The 19671-nt window shown below is 50.2% G+C and overlaps 1 protein-coding gene across 5 annotated transcripts in view; it reads left to right on the top strand.

Moving 5' to 3' along the window:
• Akna (AT-hook transcription factor) overlaps positions 1 to 19671 on the top strand; it is a 48313-nt gene that overhangs the window by 21452 nt on the left and 7190 nt on the right. For 3 of the 5 annotated variants that reach the window (XM_031377629.1, XM_031377628.1, XM_031377627.1), the window contains exons 5-16: positions 2976 to 3132; positions 3733 to 3887; positions 6971 to 7030; positions 9842 to 9969; positions 11528 to 11729; positions 13071 to 13231; positions 13341 to 13538; positions 14124 to 14343; positions 15290 to 15396; positions 16088 to 16323; positions 16950 to 17112; positions 19209 to 19376. In XM_031377629.1, the coding sequence (XP_031233489.1) occupies positions 2976 to 3132; positions 3733 to 3887; positions 6971 to 7030; positions 9842 to 9969; positions 11528 to 11729; positions 13071 to 13231; positions 13341 to 13538; positions 14124 to 14343; positions 15290 to 15396; positions 16088 to 16323; positions 16950 to 17112; positions 19209 to 19376 (1955 nt within the window). The remainder of the gene's footprint in view (positions 1 to 2975; positions 3133 to 3732; positions 3888 to 6970; positions 7031 to 9841; positions 9970 to 11527; positions 11730 to 13070; positions 13232 to 13340; positions 13539 to 14123; positions 14344 to 15289; positions 15397 to 16087; positions 16324 to 16949; positions 17113 to 19208; positions 19377 to 19671) is intronic. The other 2 variants (XM_031377631.1, XM_031377630.1) reach the window with 2 other exon arrangements.

Genomic DNA, 19671 nt, shown 5'->3' with positions numbered 1-19671 from the left:
GAGGCTGAGAACCCTGAATGGGGACCTTCTCTCTCCTGGGGCGAGGCAGGAAGTGAGCCAATCAGCCCCTGTGACTTCCTGCTTTCCTCATACCCTTGTTTGCTCAAACAGGCAGCACAGAGGAGGCAGGACAGCTGCGGGACAGAGATGTCAGCCCTCCCCTGCTCTGGTTGTCCCCCTAGAAAGAGGACATCCCACCTTCCTGCAGAATGCTTCCCACTCCAAGGTCCCCATGTCATGTGCTGACCTCATGCCTTCAACCACTTCTGGGGACCACGGGTGTAGTCAACCATAGCAAGGCGTTGAAAAGGGCCTTCCTATCTCCACGCCTGTGGCCCTGCCAGGTTCGGGCAGGACCCTTCTCATGTGATCTCCTGGACACATCTACTGGGTTACATCTCTGGGGCTGAGAGCAGACTTTTTGGAAGACAGTAACCCCCACTGATATCTTTAGGTGCCCCAGAGCTCCGAGTGTTAAGAGGAAGTGTCAGAACAGGCCTGGGGAGAGCTGCAGAGAGGGCTCACAGGATAATCTGTAGGAGATGCTGAATGGTTCAGCCACCCTCTGCTGCTCTCTGGAAAGGTAACTTTGGCCCAAGAGAAGAGTGAGTTCTGTTCGAGTGATTGCACTGAAAAATGGCCCATAATTCCCTCCACCCCAGCCTCATTGCCACACTGGGAGTAGGCACAGGTCAGGGTCTTTCAGGGGAGAACAGGGGGCCAAGGCCCACAGATGCTTCCGTTTTTTGAGCTCCATGTTCTCTACCAGAATAATTCTGCACAAAGCCCACTTCAAGAAACCTGAATGAGGAGTTCTGGATCCTATGGTCTTCCTGTCTCTCACACGGATCTTTGAACATGACTTCTGCTGAGCTCTTTCACTCTGTCCAGAGCCCAGAACAATGCAGGAGAGGCTAGGCCCACCCAAGAGGGAACCAGGCTGAAATGTACCCTGATACGTAGGTAACCGCTGTGGTGAGTAACTGGAAACCGCAGTCCGATGGAACTGAGACCTACATTGGCTAAACTGGTCAGAGTCCAGTCCCAGACTGAGGGTGTCCCCTCCATTTGCGGACACAAGGCTAAGCCATGAGTGTCCTAGAGCAGGTATGAGACACAAAGATAGGATGTCCCCCTGGATCTGTCTGTTCTTCCCAGATGGTATCGTTTCCTCAGGTCTGGGATCCCTCGCTCAGGCCCAGCAGGGTGTGTGGGACAAGCCTACAGACAGGCAGGCCATGGTGATAGGTGATAGCCATTGGTGATCCTTTTGGCTGCTATCCTAAGTCATTTACAACTGGGCACAGAGAGGTTAAGCCAGGGCTAGGGTTTGACCCTAAACACCTGGCTGCAGGGCCCAGGACTCACTCACTCTGGGAAAAACCAAGTCAACAATGCTCACTGAATCTGCAGCCAAAAAAAAAAACCCAAACAAACAAAAAGCAAAACAAAACAAAACAAAACAAAAGCCCTGCTCAGGGAAGGCCCAGCTTAGATCTAGGAGCATCTAGGAACCAGGGTCTGGGGAGCAGGGGATAGGGGACCAGGACTAATTAGGAGTCACGGGTGGGCTTTATTCTGTAGGCTGACGGTAGACTCTGTGATGATGTCACCACTTGCTGTCCTGCTGCTACTTCCTCCCAGCTCCTGTCCCTTGTCTCAGCTCTAGGGGGATGTGAAACAGTTGAGGAGACAGAAACCACCCTTAAAGGAATTGGGGGATGATATCACCACCTTTCCACTCTGGGTGCAGTGTATGTGGAAGGCGGCCGTGCTCCTTCCCCTCCCCTCTTGCCCCATTCATAAAGCTCATTACCATTTTAAAGGCGTGGAGACCCTATCTGTGCCCAGAATACTCATTTGTTTAACCCCATGTTTTCCAAACTCGCTGGTCCACCCTGCACAGAGTCTCGAGGGCTTCTGAGTATCACTGCAGGGTCTACTCTGTCCAGAATGGCAGATCATGGCAGGGACAGGCCCTACAGCTCAACAGTTGCTAAGTCCCCTCTCTACTCCCTACTTCCTCTGAATAGCCAGGGCCTCACAGGCCTGGGGCTGTGTTTCCCTCGGTTTTTTTTTTTTTTTTTTTTTAGCCTCTGTATCTGGAAGCTGCCAGGTTCCCACTGCTCCTCAGGTGGGGCCTTGGCACAGTGGGCGTGGAACACAACGGGGAGGGGGGGGCTCTCCTGGGATTTGGGTCACCTCAGGAAGAAAAGGGTGCTGATGGGCAGGCCCCCACAGGCAAAGCTGAGCAGATGGCCCCAGAGGATTATGAAAATCCAGCTTTGTTCTCGACTGGGGAGGCTCAGGCTAGAGGAGGGGGAGGCAGTCACCAAATTGCACCTGAAACAGCTAGGCCCCAAAGAACAGCTTATGCAAAGGGGCTTCCTGTCTGGAGGCTGTGGAACCCCCTAAACCAGGCCCATCTTCAGCTGTTTAGTCCTGGTCATGGGGTGGCAGAGAGCAGTCAGGGTAGCCCATCTGAGCTCTTTAATGGATAACAAGGCAACACAGGAGTGTGTTTTTTACTGGTCCACCTTCATGGTGGCCATATTCACATAAGGATGGGGGGGATGTTGAAGATACAGGGATGATGGTGAAGGTTAAGGTGATGGTGAAGGTTAAGTTAATGGTGAGGATGATAGTGAAGTCTGTGATGGTGCTGATGGGGGTGATGGGGACGATGGTACTATTGGTGATGCGCTGACGATAGTGAAGATGGTGATGGTGGAGATGTTGGTGACTGTATTAGTTACTTGTCTGTTGCTGTGATAAGATTCCATAACCAACCAACTTACAGGAGGGAGTTACGAGGGTGTATGGCCCAGTGTGAAAGTGGTGTTCATGATTCCCAGGCTAAGGATGGGGCTCCTGTGTGGAGGGTGGATGAAGCCTGGGTAACAGAAGCGTTGTGCCCTCTTTGTAGTGGCCTTGCCCTGCCTGACTCCCTCCCTCCCTGCCTCCCTCTTCCTCAGGTGCATCTGTATTCAGACCCGCCCCAGCCCAGTCAGAGCTTCTTCTCTGGGTCAATGCCACAAGGAAGCAAGGTCTTATCCTTCTCTATCCCTCAACCAAGATCAGCAGAGTGGTGGCCTGACCCTGCTCAGGATCCTCAGGCCTCTGAGGCCACGGGTGAGTTGGGGAAGGAGCCAGGGCTTTTAAGCATCCCCCTGCTCATGGAGGACATTGAGTCCACCCTAGGGACCATCCTGGGAGAGCCTTGGCTCAGCCACCTGGCCTCTTGGTTCTGTGGTGTGAGCATTGTTTTCCTTGAGCCCATTGTAAGCCCTAAAATGGACACATATGACCCCAGTTAGTCCTCGTGCGGAGTTGATGAGAAACACCAGCTTTATAATTCCAGCTTTTATAACCCCGAGATAGTTGGGAGACTTGGGGTTCAGAGAGGCAAAGGCATACCAGGCTTGGAAAGGAAAGAGCAAGGATTTGAACCTGCTTTTCCATGAATTAGAGTCCTTACTTATAACTGAGATCCATCCCCCAAGGCCTGGCACCATCCCCTCACAGCTTTGATCCAGGGTAGAGCCATACCTCATTTTCTCTGGTAGGGGAGCAGCATAGTGGCCAGCCCTCTTCCTGGGCTAATGTGAATGTTAGCCAGGAGGGGTCAAGCTATGACTTGATGATATGGTGGTCTGAGGTGCCTCAGGGCTTCAACTTCAGTGGACTAGAGGACTGTCCTCAGCCCCAGGGTTCAGCGGCTGTGTATTCCAGGGTGGCCGTTCACAAGAACAGACCTGAGTCCCTCCTCGTCCCCCAGCATGGCCACTCCAGGGCGGCTTCCTCAGAGCCAGAGCATTACCACAGACCAGCCCTCCACAGGACAGACCCAGGCACTGACCTCTCAGGCCAGCCAGCTCCTGGCCAAGGTGAGTGAACCCCAGCTTTGTCCCACAAGACACCTCATCCCAAAAGCATGGGGCCTCTATATATGTGAGATGCTTATACCAGCCCCAGATGTCTCTGCTCTACCTCCATGTGGGCTGACAACCTTTCAGGAACTTGACCACCCATCCCCCTTGCCCTCAGACACCATGGAATCCAGCCTCCTTGTCACCCAGGAGAAGGTTGAACCTCTTTATTAAGTGCCAACCTGTCTATTGACACAGCTTCCCCAATAAGGCTTGGAGGTGTCCTATGGTTGTCCATGGAGAGACCTTCACTCTCTCTGCCCTCCACCCGACATTTTCCTCTTTATGACAAACTGCCCCTCTTTAGTTCATTCATTACCAAAGCCAATCCTGTTACCTCTTGAGGTTTTGCAAACAGCACTCCAGCTCAGAGTCGTCTGCAGGTCTCTGTCTACCTTCACACTTGGCTCTGTTCCAAAGGTGTCTAAAGAGACTTAAGAAGACACAGCGCCTTAACCACATTCTGAAAACGGAAGTGGGGGAGCCAAGGCAAAGGGGAAGTCCACAGAGAGAAAAGTAAATTAAGCTAGCTCAAAGCCAGTAAACAAGATGTTCTGTTGGGCCCCAGCCCTCAACACCTTGGGCTTTGAGCTTCCGGCTCTCCATTACAAACACATAAGCACAATTGTTACATTACTTTGTCCAAAAACCCAATTTCTTTCACCACTCCCAACATTTGGGGGGGGGTAGGAGGGGGCTGGGGGTAGGGGATCTGCTTTACTGAGGTCTGATTAACATACCACAACATCACTCATTTCAAACGTGAGCAGTCGCATCTTTTCCTGTGTCACGGTCCTGCAGACATCAAGGCTCCATCACCAGAATGACACGTCCAGGAAGCAGCCCTTGACCATCCCACCCTTTGGGCCCAGCAACCACTCACCCACCTTTGTCTTTGCAGTTTGCAGATGTGTCTTATAATCAGCCATGTTCCTCCTTCGAGTCTGATTTTTTTTTTTTTTTTTTTTGGAGTTTCCCTGGTGTTTTCTGGCTCCTCTGTTGGTCCAGCGTGTGTCATTCCACTGCCAGCATTCCTGGTCCTGTACCTGGGATAGCATTTCTCTTTGGCAGTCAGGGCACACTGAGCAGATGCAGGGCATGGCTGAGGCCCCACCCAGAGCCAGGCTGTCCCAGCTGAGAGCCAATGGCCCTTGTTGGGCTCTTTACTTCTTGACAATGGAAAGCTTTGAGGGAGGATGAGCTGGGAGTTCAAAGCGCACTGGAGCTTAAGGACATGTCAAAATGAGACTCACAGCGATCTCACAGGCTGGTGGCTCATGACTGTCACCCCAGCACGTGACAGGCCGGTCACTGAACTCAAGGCCAGCTTAGAGTTCTGAATGAGACCATGCTTTAAAACAAAACGACAAATCTCTCACTGGACTCATTGGTAATTTTTTTTAACTGATTACATATTGTGATCAAATAAAAAACTTTATGAAGGGCCTACAAGGTGGCTCAGCAGGAAATGGGGCTTTTATTTCTTTTATTAGATATTTTCTTTATTTACATTTCAAATGTTATCCCCTTTCCTGGTTTCCCCTCCGAAAACCCCTACCCCACCTCCCCTTCCCCTGCTTACGAACCCACCCACTCCTGCTTCCCTGTCCTGGCATTCCCCTACACTGGGCCATCGAGCCTTCTCAGGACCAAAGGCCTCTCCTCCCATTGATGTCCCACAAGGCCATCCTCTGCTACATGTGCAGCTGGAGCCATGGGTCCCCCCATGTGTACTCTTTGGTTGGCGGTTTAGTCCCTGGGAATTCTGGGGGTACTGGTTGGTTCATATTGTTGTTCCTCCTATGGGGCTGCAAGCTCCTTCAGCTCCTTCGATGAAAGGGGGATTTCTACGAACGAAGCCTAGTGACTCACACTGTAGAAGGAAAGACCTGACTCCTAAGAGTTACCTTCAGACCTCCATAGGCACAACACGGTGTGTACATGTACACAAGTGCATCTGTCCTCACATCCGTGAACATACCTGTACACACACACAATAAATGCAATTTAAAATAAAAATATATATTATTAAAATTAACTTTTCTATTTTTACATTTTAATTTCCACAACATGTTTAATTGTATAGGATATGTAGCTCATATTACATTTCTACTTCATATATTATATAGCTGACATGCTATAATGTAGCTATATAAATTTTTCTATTTCAGTTTACCCTAGTCTCCCACAATAAATGTGTTGTGATTTTGTTGTCCAGACAGGGTCTCATTATGCAGCCCTGGCTGTCCTGGAACTCACTTTGTAGACCAAGCTGGCCCAGAACTCATGGAGACCCTCCTGCCTCTGCCTTCTGAGTGCTGGGATTAAAGGCAGGCACCACAATGCTCAGCTTTGATTTTTATTTTAAATATGTTTGTCTTTTTTTTTTTTTTTTTTTTTTTTTTTTTTTTTTTTTTTTTTTTTTTTTTTTTTTTTTTTTTGTCTAGTGTCAAGGCTAGAACTCAGATCCTTGCGGTTTCTAAGTACATAATGCACCACTAAACCACACCCTCAGCCCTAGACTGACACGGTAGACTCTCCCGGAGCTGAAGTCTTTCTCCAACCACAGAGGACTGAGCAGGCTCTGTGGAAACACATGGTTTTATATAAGAGATTCAACATCCCTGGGTTTCGATGGTTACTTACCTTACTATATCCCAGGCAGCCCGCTTATCTTCATTGGCCCTGAAAATTAGGCCTTGGAGCGAGCCTTTGTCTAAGGGAATATCCCGTAAGTCCTTGGTGGCTGCATACTGTTTTTCAGATAGCATGTGTGCTGATCCTCCCGCCAGCCAGACTGCAGGAAATGTCCCTCATAGGTCTTCATACACATGAGTGCACCTTCTAGAGTTTTCCCAAGGCTGAACTGGCCAAGGCCAGAGGTGGAATCCACTTCCAGCACTCACCTCCAGGCTGGGAGGACACCTTGCGTTCTGAAGGCAGACCCAGCCCTTGCCACCAGGGCGCAGTGTGGCAGAGTGTGCGAGGGTCACCACAGGTCTAGCTTCATAAAGCATGATTCTTTCCCTTCTATTGTTCAGGTGGAATCCTTCGAGGAACTGGTACTGGCCGGACACCTCCCACCCCAGGACCAAATTAAGGTACCGCTACCCAGTGTGGACATTGCACTAACAATGACCAGATAGCCTGTCCCCAGGGTTGAGTCTCTGAGCCCCCTTTTCCTAAAGGCAGGTGGCTGTGTCCCAGACCAGGCTTTCTTAGAAGTTGAGACTAGCTCTGACTTAGTGCCACAGACAGCTGCTTCCCCTGTCCTGGCAGCAAGTCCTTGCTGAGCCATGGTGGCTTAGCAGGCAGTTTAGATGAGTTTTATCGCTGTTTTACATCCTCATTGTAAACGCCCACCAGGGAGCTTCCATCATCACCCCTGCTTAACTATGATGAAGCAGAAGCCCAGAGAGAAATGATACCCGAATCCACACAGCCGTGGGCGGCAGAGCCCTGAGCTGGGGCTGCTGCCTCCCAGTGGTGACCCCTGCTGCTGTACCCCCTGGGCTCCAGAAAAGCACCTTTGCTTTCTAACCTACTTCCCTCTTGTTTTCCAAAACTTGGAACCAGGGGTAAATAGGAGACAGGGTCAATTTCCCTGTGAAACTGTTGCACTGGATACACTTGTTTCCATTGGGTTCGGGTTTTAGGTAGTTATAGCCAGATAAGTCCAATCTTCCTTACTGCTAGTCAGGGCCCCAGGGTGTATGTGGGACCCCTAAACCTGGGAGTTTGTACAGGGAAAGACTGGGCATGGCATGGGTAAGATCAGCATCCTTAGATGGGAGAGACCCAGGAGGAGGATCTGTTTCCCACTCCAGAATTTCTTCTGGGTCCCTCTCATTGGACAGAGACCCTGGAAGCCAATGGGAAAGGACATCCTGGAGGAGCAGCTTCAGGACCCCAAGAAATGTCATGGAGAGCTTGTTCCCCAGCTCTGACAGACACCACAGCCATGTTCAGTTTCAGCGTGTGTGACATGCACTGTAGCTAGCGCATCACAAAGGGAATAGGAGATCGCCCTTGAAAGTTAAATCCTTCCTTTGGGACTAGGCCTTTAGCTCAGTTGGTAGAGTACTTGCCCTTCAGATGTGAAGTCCTGAGTTTAAGCCCAGCATTGCGTAAAATTTGGTGTGGCGGTGGTACAGGTGGGTAATCCTGGCACTCAGGGCAGGGAGGTGAGAAAGTCAGAAGGTAAACCTCAGCTCCATAAGGAGTTTTAGGCCAGCCTGGGCTATATAAGATCCTTTCTCAAAGGAAAAAAAAATCCCTTTAAAATGTTAATCACAGCCATTTTATTTATGGGATTCAGTTTAACGATTTCATCCACATATCCAACAGTAATTAGTTCCTTCTCTTTAACTCTTGGTCAGTTCCTTATGTCAGAAATCTTTTGAAGTCTTCTTTTCTAGTTCTTTTTGCTCTTTTTATTGCATTGGGCTCTGAACCGGGGATTCATGCGCGTGGGCTAGGCAAACGTTCCACCACTGAGCTGTGTCCTTAGCCCTCTCTTACTTTGCATCTTTAAATTTTTTATTTATTATTAACACATGCATGAGTGGGTGCATGTAACAGTGTGAAGGCGGAGCTCAGGGGACAGCTTTGTGAGTCACGTCCCTCTTTTCACCTCTCCATAGGTTCCCAGGAATTGAATTCAGGTCCCCAGGCCTGAGTGATAAGTACTTTGTCCACTGAGCCTTCTCATTGCCCCCAACTTTTCATTTGTGAGACAGGATCTCACTGGATTACCCAGGTTGGCTTTGAGCTTGTCATCCTCCCGCCTCAACCTCCCACATAGACTACAAGCTTGTGCCACTAGACCCAGCTCTCTTCTATCTCCACAGCCTATGATAATAAGACAGCACATCAGAGTTTATTCCACCCAGTTGACTGCTGTGGTACCTGAAGCCCAGCCTTCACCTTGACTTTCCCAATCCCTCCTGGCTTTTGGCCCCTCTTCTATGCCAGCATGTTTAGCTTTCGGGTGTTAGTGAGAACATGTGACTTTAGTCCTTGGCTGTACTCACTTAGCACAAGTCTTGTGGAGCCATCTTTCCTTCTACAGATGACAACTTTAGAAATGTCCTTTTCTTCTTCTCCATCCTTATTCCTCCTTATCTAGAGACCCTGAGGGCTTCTGGGATATCAGACATGGCTGGAAACTACATTCTAGGTTCAATCTATTCCTAGGCTCCTATAGGAAGAACCTAGTAGGACAGACACCTACAGCCATATGTTGATTGGCTATGTTTATGTTTGCTATGAGGGCCTAGTGGGGCTTTTAGGACCAGGAGCTCTGGGCTCAGTGGGCCTGAGTCAAGTCTTGCCTGTACAACTTGCTTACTTACTGTGTGAGTTTCAACAACTTAAATAAGTTTTTTGTGTGTGCTTTGCTGGCAGATGATCTCTCTCATTGTGATTCTGCTGGAGAAGAAGTGAATGCAGAATGCTTTATCTAACAGACACCATGCCAGTCACCCCTAGCCATAGTGTGAGGTGATAATGCCATCTGTTTTCACTATCTGTAAGGACTGGGGAAGAGGGTGACTTATTTTCTGAATGGCATGGTTTTCACATAGGGAGTGAAGATCTAGGCTCTCTGGAATACTATTTCCCTGTGGGGACACAATGGTAGGATAGTTGCTGCTGCCTCTGACTAGGAGCCAAGGAGTCCTGTAGTCTACCCAAGAAGGCCCAGTGGTCTCTGGGCTGGTTCCTAGGCTTCACGTGTTTGATGGCAGAGAGTGCCATCTGGGGAGAAGCCTCCGGAGGTGCTCAGCCACAGCCTCTGTTTCTCAAGCCTCATGTGAGGCCCACAGCCCCCCAACCCAGGAGCCACCAGTCCACTGTGTGAGCATGAAGCCTCTAAGGGCAGGCACTCAAAGCTCTTGGCCCTTGTGTTTCAGAGCTTGGAGCAATTGAGGGCAGCCCACATGGCCCTAGAGGCAGAGTACCTGCAGGCCTACAGAGAAGAGCACTTGGACCCTCAGCTTGATGCCTCTCAGGGGAGTCCCAGGACCCTCAACCTCTGCAGGTAGGTGTTGGAGAGACAGGCCCAGGAGGACAGGAGGGACAGGCCCCTGGCTCCCTCTGTCTCCAGGAAGGAGACATTTCACAGGCATCATTGTGTCACAGGGACGCAAGAGCTCCTGTTCTAGTGAGCATGTGAGTCTAGAGCTGAGAATCCAGTCCCTCAGATACATTTTGGTGATCAGGACTGCAGAGCCCCTCACTAGACAATGAGGAAACTGAGGCCAGAGGAAACTGGGGGTCTACTTAAGAGTCACAGCATCGGGATGGCAGAAGGCACTAAGCTGAGGCCTCCTGACTCCCATTGGAGTCTAATCATCTTGCTATTGAAGTTCTTGGGGTCATCTATTAATGGCTTATGTGGACTCTGAGAGGACTCCTAGGGTCTCTGATTTGAGACATCACCACACTGATATTTCTCCTTTTTTATTGTTTTTTTCTTTTATTAGAAGAAATCATTTTATTCAGTAGATAGGTTGGTGAGAGTACATTTACTAGAAAAATGAGCAAAGGGGATCTAAAAAGATCTTAAATCAATACTGATTTAAAATATCCACTAAATATCCACTATGTTTTGCTGATTTAATGCTGAGCTGCTGCCATGTAAAAAGTAAGTTTATCCACAACAGAGAGATGGAGTCAGAAGTTAGGTACACTGAGACATTTTATTTTATCTTTATTTATATGTGTACATGTAATATGTACATGTATGTGTGTGGAGGAGAAAAGGATACCTCTGGTGACCAGAGGAGGGTATACGATTCCCTGGAGCTGGGGTTACAGGCAGCCAGCTGTAAGCCATCTGACATGGGGGCTGGATCTGAACTCTGGTCCTATTAAGCCTGAGTAGTGGACACTCTCAGCCACTTCTTCTGCCTACCATGAGACTTTGCTTTTCCAAAGCTCCCGTGACACAGTGGTGGCACCTGATTCCTCCTCATCAGATGCTGTGGCTTCAACTTCTTTCTCACTATTTTACCTTGGACAAAATCATTTTTAACCTGAATAAGCTGTTTTCATAGCATATAGAAAAGGGAGCACTGCCTGCCTGATACTATTGGCACAATAATTAAACTAGAAAATAGAAGAGAAACGCTAAACAGTTGTGATATAAATAACTAAATGTTACTACCATTTCCATTTCTTATGGCCAAGATCTTAGTTATTATAATGACTACCATCTTATTTATGACAGTCAAAATAAAGGAATCCCTTCCAATGACTGTGATTTTTATAGCCAAAATAATCTTGTGTTAAATTTTCTCTCATCTGTATTACTGTGCTACTGATAACTAGAAAGCTTTTTGTCTTCAGTAGGATGACTAGGGAAAATAGACTTACTGCCAGATAAAAATATCTGTTCCAGTGTGGAGCTAATGAATCTTTAAATGTCTTCAAAGTGCTACCTTAGTTTTTTAAAGGTATTCTTTTGTCCTTAGTTAGAACATCTATTGAGCTCCTTCTGTATACAATGCAAGCTTACTGGGTAATGTCAAAGGCAGAGCCTATGTCTGCGTTCCATCAGAGAACCCAGCTTTCAAACTGACATTTCTACCTTCAAGGGAACTAGAGGCAGAGATATACCACCTGGGGCAGCGCTTGGAAGAGCTGCAGGACCATATGGACCAGACCCAAGGAGAACCAGAACCACGTAGGCCAGACCTACAGGATAACACCCCAACCCTACCCTTTCTGCCCCAGCCATCTCATCTGCCCACACCTTCAGGACCAATCTCCTCACCAGATGTCCAAACCTACCAGGAGGTACTCCTTTGCTCCATATTATTGATTCAGCCCCCATTTGCTTCTCTTATTCATTCCATGTTAATTTCTTCACTATATATTTAGGAAGTGTGTGCCATATTCTAGGTCTCGTGACACACGGTGGGGATACAGTGGGGACAGAAGGTGGAGGTGACCTCTGCCCTTATGGAGTTTTCTGAATATATGAACTAGTTATAGAGATATTTATCATTTTGATAGCACAATGAAAGAGAAATACAGGTTCTGTGAAAGTGAAGGGAGGGCACTGTAACTGACTAGGACGGGGATGCCAATTCTCTCTAAAGTGTTTAAAGGAGATGAGAGAGTAAGTAGGGCCTGTTCGGTGCCGGTGACAAGTCATTCAGTGGAAAGTGAGTAGGTTTTATGGTCTGCCATGTTGCTGGAGACTCAGCAAGGGCCTTGTGATGCCAGGGCTTGTGGTTAATGTCACAATTAGACCCTCCTTGAGTTTTCATAGAGGGTGTATCAGGCACTTGTGGGTCAACCAGTATGAGGCTGGGGAGTGACAGGGTAGAGGGAGAGATGAGTGCATAGACAGGGTTCAAGGGTTCATTTGATCTGATTGGATGACAGCGAGAGCAAAGGAAGCCAATTGGCTCCCAGGCCCCCAGCCTGAAGTGAGGGACAAGGGGTGTGGGTGCTCACAAAGCTAAGGCACCAGACACAGCCTCTGTGGAGAACATGCTTTCAACAGAGCCCTCTCTCCACACCATGGTCTGTTAAGGGACAGCCACTCTCTTCCTTGGGTGAGTGAGCTGTGATCACACAGGTGGCAGTGGTGGCAGTTCTGTGTTCCTAAGCTCCTGCTCTTGGCCCATGGGAACTTGCCCATGCTGCTGAGCAGGGTAGGACTAGTGCATTAGGTGAGTGGGTGAGAAGGCTGGCCTTGAGGGCTGGGGACTCACCCTGAGCCCTGCCCAGTAGACAGAACAACCCTGGCAGATGGCATTTCCTGTACTGACAGGAAGCCTGGGTACCCAGGCTACAGGGAAAGGTGAGCACAGGTGCCTCTGGCAGGCAGGCTGTCCTGGTTTCAGTATGGCTTTAGCATATCACATCAGCCTCAATTTCTGTGTGAAGTGTGTTTTGGGACACTGAGAATTTGTGTCTGTAGTATGCCTGGCAGGCACCAGGAGCTCAGCTCCCAGCAACCAGTCAGGAAGACCCTTTAGGCTTCACAGGGTCTCACACACACATGAATGAATGGCAGGAGATAGGCCAACGAGTTCACTGTTTCCTGCTCTTCAGCATGTGGCATGAAATGGTAGAAACAGGTGCTCAGAGTGATGGTTACCCTCTGTCCCCCACTTCCTTGGCCAGCCTGCCATTACCACCACTTCCCCTGGAAGCTCTTGCACGCTCCCCATAAACAAGGAGTTACACCTGAGCATCAAGACAGAGGAAAGCCCAAGAGGTCTCCCAGTCACACTCAGGGACAGGAAGCTTCAGGTGGAGCAGGACTTCCAGGGCCTTCTGGAGAGGTGAGTGAGTATGCATGGGATGAAGACACTGTCCCTGCTGGGCTGGCCACTCTGGGTCTCGCTTGTCTCCACGGGCATAGGGGATACCCTCTTGGGTGTCTTCCTGCAGATACCTCAGCGTTAAGTCCCTCCCCGAAGCCTTGAGGGCTGAAGATGAGGAGGATCTGGAGGAAGAGGAGCAGAATCATCATAGCACCTTGGAAGTTGATGGTCCAGCTGCAGCTCCAGGAAAAATAGAAGCCATGAGGATATCATCACCAGGACAGTGCCCAGCACAGGCTGAGGAAAGCCATAGGCCTGCTATCCAGTAAGTCACTGGCCTCTGTCACAAACTCCAGTGTCCCACAAAGGGGTGACCGTTGGCAGCCCAAGCAAAAGAGTTAGGGATGCGGCTCAGTAGTAGAGGAGAGTACTTGTCTAGCATACCATGAGTTCAAGGCCCATCTCAGGGGGAAAAAAAAGTATCCAGCCTGTCATGTTTCTTACATTATTTTCAAAGTTAGTTTCTATTTGTAACACAAAATTTTGGCCTTCAGTTTATAATAACATTGCCTTTTGACTCTGTGGAAGTCTGTGCAAATAGCTAACATAGGAAATTAGGTATGTGAGCCCATAGACTCTGAGAGCTCTTCAGCCATATCCTGCAGGCTATTTCTGCTGTGGTGTGCTGGGAGGTTATTTTAGCTTCCCACGTTACAGTTAAGAGAAGTATGAGGTTCAGAGATGGAAAGTGCTGCCCAAGGTCACACAACTAGGTGACAGAGCCAGGACGTACCCCCAGGGATGTGTGTCTGATGCCAGTGCTTGCCCCTGGTCCGGTGCTGAGCCCCAAGTCTGGGTCACCTGGCTCACATGGGGGCTCAGAAATGCTGTTTATCTCCTTCCCTGCTAGGGAGGATAAAGAACAGATGGCATCTAGGAAGTCACCAAGCATCCGGTTATCCATGGCCAGAGATAGGTACTCACCAATCCTGGATACAGCTGAAGTGGCTCAACGGGGCACCAAACCCATGACATCGCATCAGAGCAGTCTGACCAGCCTGGAAGAGAGCAGGCCCTCAGGGCTCCTTCCTCGCAAAGCCCTGCTTCGGGCTGGTGGGCCCCACACTGAGGTGAGTGTGCTTGCGGAGTGGTCAGAAGATCCCCTGGTGTCTGAGCTCTGTTCCTGGCCTTTGCTCTCACTGACTCTTTTCATGTGTCCCCACTTCTTGCACTGCTTTCTACAGCCATAAAGCCTGCCCACCAGTCAGCATTCGAGCCCAATGCCACCCGTCCTCTGCTGACAGTCTCTTTCCTGAGCTGTGGCTTGTGCCTGTTTGTCAGTGTGTCAGAGCCGGGAACTGGTTTCTAACTGTGCCATTTGCACCCCAAGTGGTAACTGGTGAACTGTTGCCAGGGGCGAAAGGCCACAGACAAAATGCCACTGAGGCTGTATATTTTTGTGTATGCACATGCAAGCACACATACACACACACAAATGACACATAACACACATAGCACATACATGTATCCCTGCATGCACATACACAGGCACATCTATACACACAGTGCATGCCTACTCTAAGGCAAATACACATGTGTATGCATGTACAGTAAGCATAGACCCACTATGATAGTCCTGATGAACCTATTCTTGGCAGTCTCTGCATTCGACCTGAGAACACTGAGGGGGTGGGGCAACCTCATCACTCACATGTTCCCTGTGTCCTACTTTAAACTCATGTGCTGGCATGTGCATGGCGAAGGTTGTCTAGGCATCTCTGCAGCACATGGAACTGCCTAAGCCAAAAGGCGCTGGGTCAAGGCTTTCTCCTTTCCCTCTTTCTACACCTCGCTTGCCCAAGCGTCTCTCTGGAGAGCCCAGATGGGGCCCAGTCCTCAGGGCAGCCAGGCTTGCTCAGGGTCCTCTTGAGACAAGGAGTTTGTATACTAGCTTGGCCATAGGGTCAGATAGCACCCGAGTCTTGGAGCCCCAGGAATACGAGGCCAGGATCTGGGAGGGGCTTCCCAATGCACAGGAATACTTTCCTCAAACATAAACTATGTGGTCTGTTCCAGGAGCCCTGGATGGTGTCACCAGAGACAGACAGTGGCTTCGTGGGCTCAGAAACCAGCGTAGTATCACCCTTTACCCAGACCCCAGAGCATCGGCTCTCCCATGTCAGGTATTGTATCCCACCTGGCACATCTTAGAATGTAAAATGTCTGTGGTAGCCCAGAACAGGGACCAATGGTCTCAGCATCTGCACACCCTCACGTCTACTCCAGTGATGGGTCCCATTCCTATCATGTTGACAGAGAGCCTCAGAGAACAAACCTGACTTCTTGACTATTGCTCAGCCCATTTGCAACTGTTGGGGGATGGTTTCTTACTACGGCAAAGGCAGGAGTAAAGGGAGCACATAGATGGAGCCGTCAGGGAGGGTGGTGTAAGATGACAGATGAGTAGAGAGCATCAGGGTGGCAGGTGGAGAGAGAACTGAAGGAACTCAAGGGAAAGCCGAGGGTGGGGGAGCTCTGCAGGAAAGGGAATGTGGTGAGGTCATCATGGCGACTGGCAATCCCCAGGGTGGGGCACTGGCCTCCTGGAAGCCCACTTGGCAACTCAGGTGTGCCCATGAAGAAAGATAGGGAATTGTTAAGAATGGAGAGAGCTTCGGTCCTTCTCTGTATGGCTGACAGGTGCACTGTGAAGCACACGTCAGAATAAGAAAGCCACAGATGAGGCTGTCCTCGGTCCTCAGATGTACTGAGATGCTGGAGATGTGTAACCCTAAAGCTGAGAGTTCAAGCCTTTACACACAGAGGAGCCTGGGTACACCCTCTGTGACTTGAGCCCTTTCTATCTAACCTCAGTGTCTCTCCTCACCTGGCCTCCAGTACTCCAGGGCCATCATCAGCTCAACACCTCACTGCCTCTGTACCTGGTGATAGAACCTCCCACCCCAAGACCAGGGGTTCCCTGATTCCCAGAAGAGCCACTGAGGCTGGCATACCCAGAAGCAAAACCCAGCAGCATCTCTCCAGCCTTAGCCCTCTCCGGAGAGGGCCACAGAGCTGCCACCTAGAGGAGACACCAGCGGCTAAGATAGGTGAGTGGGAAGCCTGGGTAGGCTGCTGCCTGGGAGGGACAAATAGTAGCATCAGACAGACAGCCTTGCCTTTTACATCCGGGATGTGAGATACTGTGGAAGTTCACCACAGGGAAATTAAAGATAGGAACTACAGACAGGGAAACAGGAGAGATGCTTCAGTTGCAGGGGTGAGGACCTGAGTTTGATTCCCTAGAACCCAAGTAAAACGGCAAGCGAGTGCCGCTTGTAATTCCAGAGCTGGGGAGGCAAGGAGAGGTGGATTACAGGGGCGCTCTGCTCAGCTAGCCAAATTGGCAGCCCCAGGCCAGTGAGAGAGCCTTCCTCAGAAAACAACCAGCAACCAACAGGGACTGGGAAGATAGTAAGTGATGAAGAGCACTTACTGCTCTTGCAGCTCTGAGTTCTGTTCCTAGCATCTCCATCAGGCTCTCAGACGTGCCTATACCTCCAACCCCAGGGGGCTCCGACACCCTAGCCTGCAAGGACACCAGTAGCTCACGCATGCACGTGCACATGCACACACACGCCCCTTCCCACCTCCTCTTTGCCCATCACCCCTCCCTTTAGTTGAAGCTCCCAGGCTCATTTCTACTGCTCATGGTGGCCTTCCTCTGCCTCTCTAGCAGTTCCTAGGTCTGAGTTCAAGAGACAGAAGCCATTTTCCAAACAGCTCCTTCCCAGTGGAACAGCCAGCCCTGACTCTGCTCCAGCTCCCATAGCTGCCTCCATGCTCCATGGATCCGCAGAGAGCACTGCCAACCTCCTCCTCAACAGGACAGAGCGCGAGTAAGTGGGCACAGCCTGGGCGATCCCACCTCGCTGTAGGATGGTGAGCGGAAGAGGCTGAAGAACATGGCGGTGCCCCTAGCTTACACGTTCAAGGTGCCCATGCTGGGCCAGATGTGCCTGGGTCTTGCTTCCTAGCTCAGGACTGCTTTATGGGTCTTCAGTGGTGCTGACATTAAGAACTCCTCTTTTGCTACTGGGAAATTCAGCAGGTGCCTCATTCTGACTCTGAGACCCCCCCACCCCACTAGCCCTGCCATGTAACATCTGCATTCCCGATCAATATCAATCTAGGCATGGGGGTCATGTCCCTGTAATTCCAACACCTGAGAGGCAGAGTCAGGAGGATTATGGGTTCTATGGAGGCCTAGGCTAGATGGTGGGAGCCTGTCACCTCTCAGCAGCTTTCTGCTGAGATCCTTCCTTGATTGGATAGAAGCCCCTCTGTTACTTCTTGGAACAGGCTGGGAGTGAGGCTATCCTGGCCAGTGCAGTCGTGTCTGTTGCTATGTACACAGTTCAGATCAGCAGCTGTTGTTCTGTGTCGTCATGGTCTGAACTGAATTTGTCTACTCCTGAGGTCTGTTGGACCTCAGGGTAGTTGTGTGTGCACTTGCATCTCTCTCTCTCTCTCTCTCTCTCTCTCTCTCTCTCTCTCTCTGTGTGTGTGTGTGTGTGTGTGTGTGTGTGTATGTGTGTGTGTGTGAGTGTGTGAGTGTGTGTAGAGGGGAGAGAGAGGGAAGGAGAGAGAGAGACTAGCTTAGAGAATAATATATAGCTCTGTGAAGGCTCATCCTGAGTACATTGAGGGACTTTAAGTAGCAAAGTGCCATATTACCGTTGCACTTTATAAGTTCCCTGGCTGCCACTGAGGTCAGCACAAAGGCCAAGGGGTAGAGAGCAAGGATGCCTCAACAGAGGAAAGATGACCCTGGACTCAGGAAAGGAGGGGCATTTTTAAAGACGAGCTGCGCTGGTGTACAGTGGTTCTTGGTGGTCATTAAACCCAGGGGCGTATCGGGGAAGGCAGACCTGAAGGACTCTGAAACTATTGGGCTGATTGCTGGTTCTTGGGTGGGGTCAGGATCAACTCTGCAGAGAAAGATGATCTGCAGTCCCCAATAAACCTCAGGCAACTCCAGTGTTAATTCAGGAAGCCCAAGAGGCTGACTGATCCAGCCAGAGGACAGATGACACCCCAGGCTGTGTTCCAGGTCCCAGGCTAGGAAGCCAAGCTGGGATTAACCAGTTGCTGGGAGCTCTGGCTCTCACTGCAGCTACTGGCCCCTGGGCTTTGCCCTGGAAACCCCAGCAAGCATCTCCCTGGGGATCACCAAGGAGACCCAGGCTCAATGCACACACAGCTTGCTTGGACATGACCAGAGTGAGGTCCCCAGCTTTCCTGGGCAGTCACCACAGAGGTCATGTTTGCAGGGAGCACCAAGAGTCCAGGGATCCTGAGGGGAGTCCCCAGCCTGGGTACCTCACACAGAATGGCTGCAGAGCCCACCTCAGCCCGAACAATGGCCACGCCAAGCCCAGCCTCCAGTGTTGCTCCCTACGTGCGGTGTGTCGGGGTATTGGTTGGTTTGTCCTCTGGTGAAGCCCATAAGACTCTGAGAGTTACTGAGACAGGGGCCTAGCAGGCCAGAATAGGCAGTTGACTCCCTTTGGACAGTTACAGCTTCTGAAAGGAGATGGAGAGGCAGGGCAGCCGGGATCCAGGCAGGACAGGATGGACAAGTCTTCAGATGTTTGATTGTGTGCTAGGGTCTTGCTATGTAAGCCAGGGGGCTCTTGAACTCATGGTAATCCTCCTGCCTCAGCTTCCAAACCAGATTCCATGTTTTCTATCCTATACCTAGTCACTGTGTTGAGAGGCTGAGCCTGCATGCTGGGAGGGTCACCCGCAGAGGTAGGTTACCCAGATGTGCTTGTGGAATATGAACACAGAAAGAAGTCAAGACTGTTTACTGGGCTGCACAGCCTGATCTTGTATCTGCAGACACAAGCCACCCCACCCAGGAAACACTGGCGTCCCGATAGCTCTGTTCGTTGCTCAAATGATCTTGTTTCTGTCTCTTTCACCACTCCAGCCAGGCCATCAAGGATCTGCAGGCGGAGGTATCACGGCTCCGCCTACAACTGGAGGACAGCCTGCACCGGCCACACCCAGACAGCCCTGCTTCTGCTTTCAACCACTCCACCCATACCCAGGAAAAGCTGGTGGATTCCTCACCCTCCTGGGGCTCCCACTATGGCAGGTAGAAGCCCCACCCCAACTCCTACCTCCGTTCCCTATAGAGTTAGCCAGTCTCTGGCTCTCTGGGCACAGGGACTCAGACATACTCTCCCCTTCCCCCAGCATGGTCACTGGTCTATTCCTTTTTAAAAAAAAAAAAACAACTTTTATTGCATTATGATGAGAAAAGTTACATGATTTCAGTTTTTCTGAATTTTTTAACATTTAAGAACATATTTTAAGTAAATGGAATTAAATCACATTCTTGTTTCCCTTTTGTACCCCCACTCCTCCCAGAGACCCCCCTTCAATACTTA

This window comes from Mastomys coucha, unplaced genomic scaffold (assembly GCF_008632895.1).
Source record: "Mastomys coucha isolate ucsf_1 unplaced genomic scaffold, UCSF_Mcou_1 pScaffold18, whole genome shotgun sequence".
NCBI lineage: Eukaryota > Metazoa > Chordata > Mammalia > Rodentia > Muridae > Mastomys > Mastomys coucha.
Note: the sequence above shows the minus strand (reverse complement) of the source record. Positions and strands in the feature narration are given on the sequence as shown.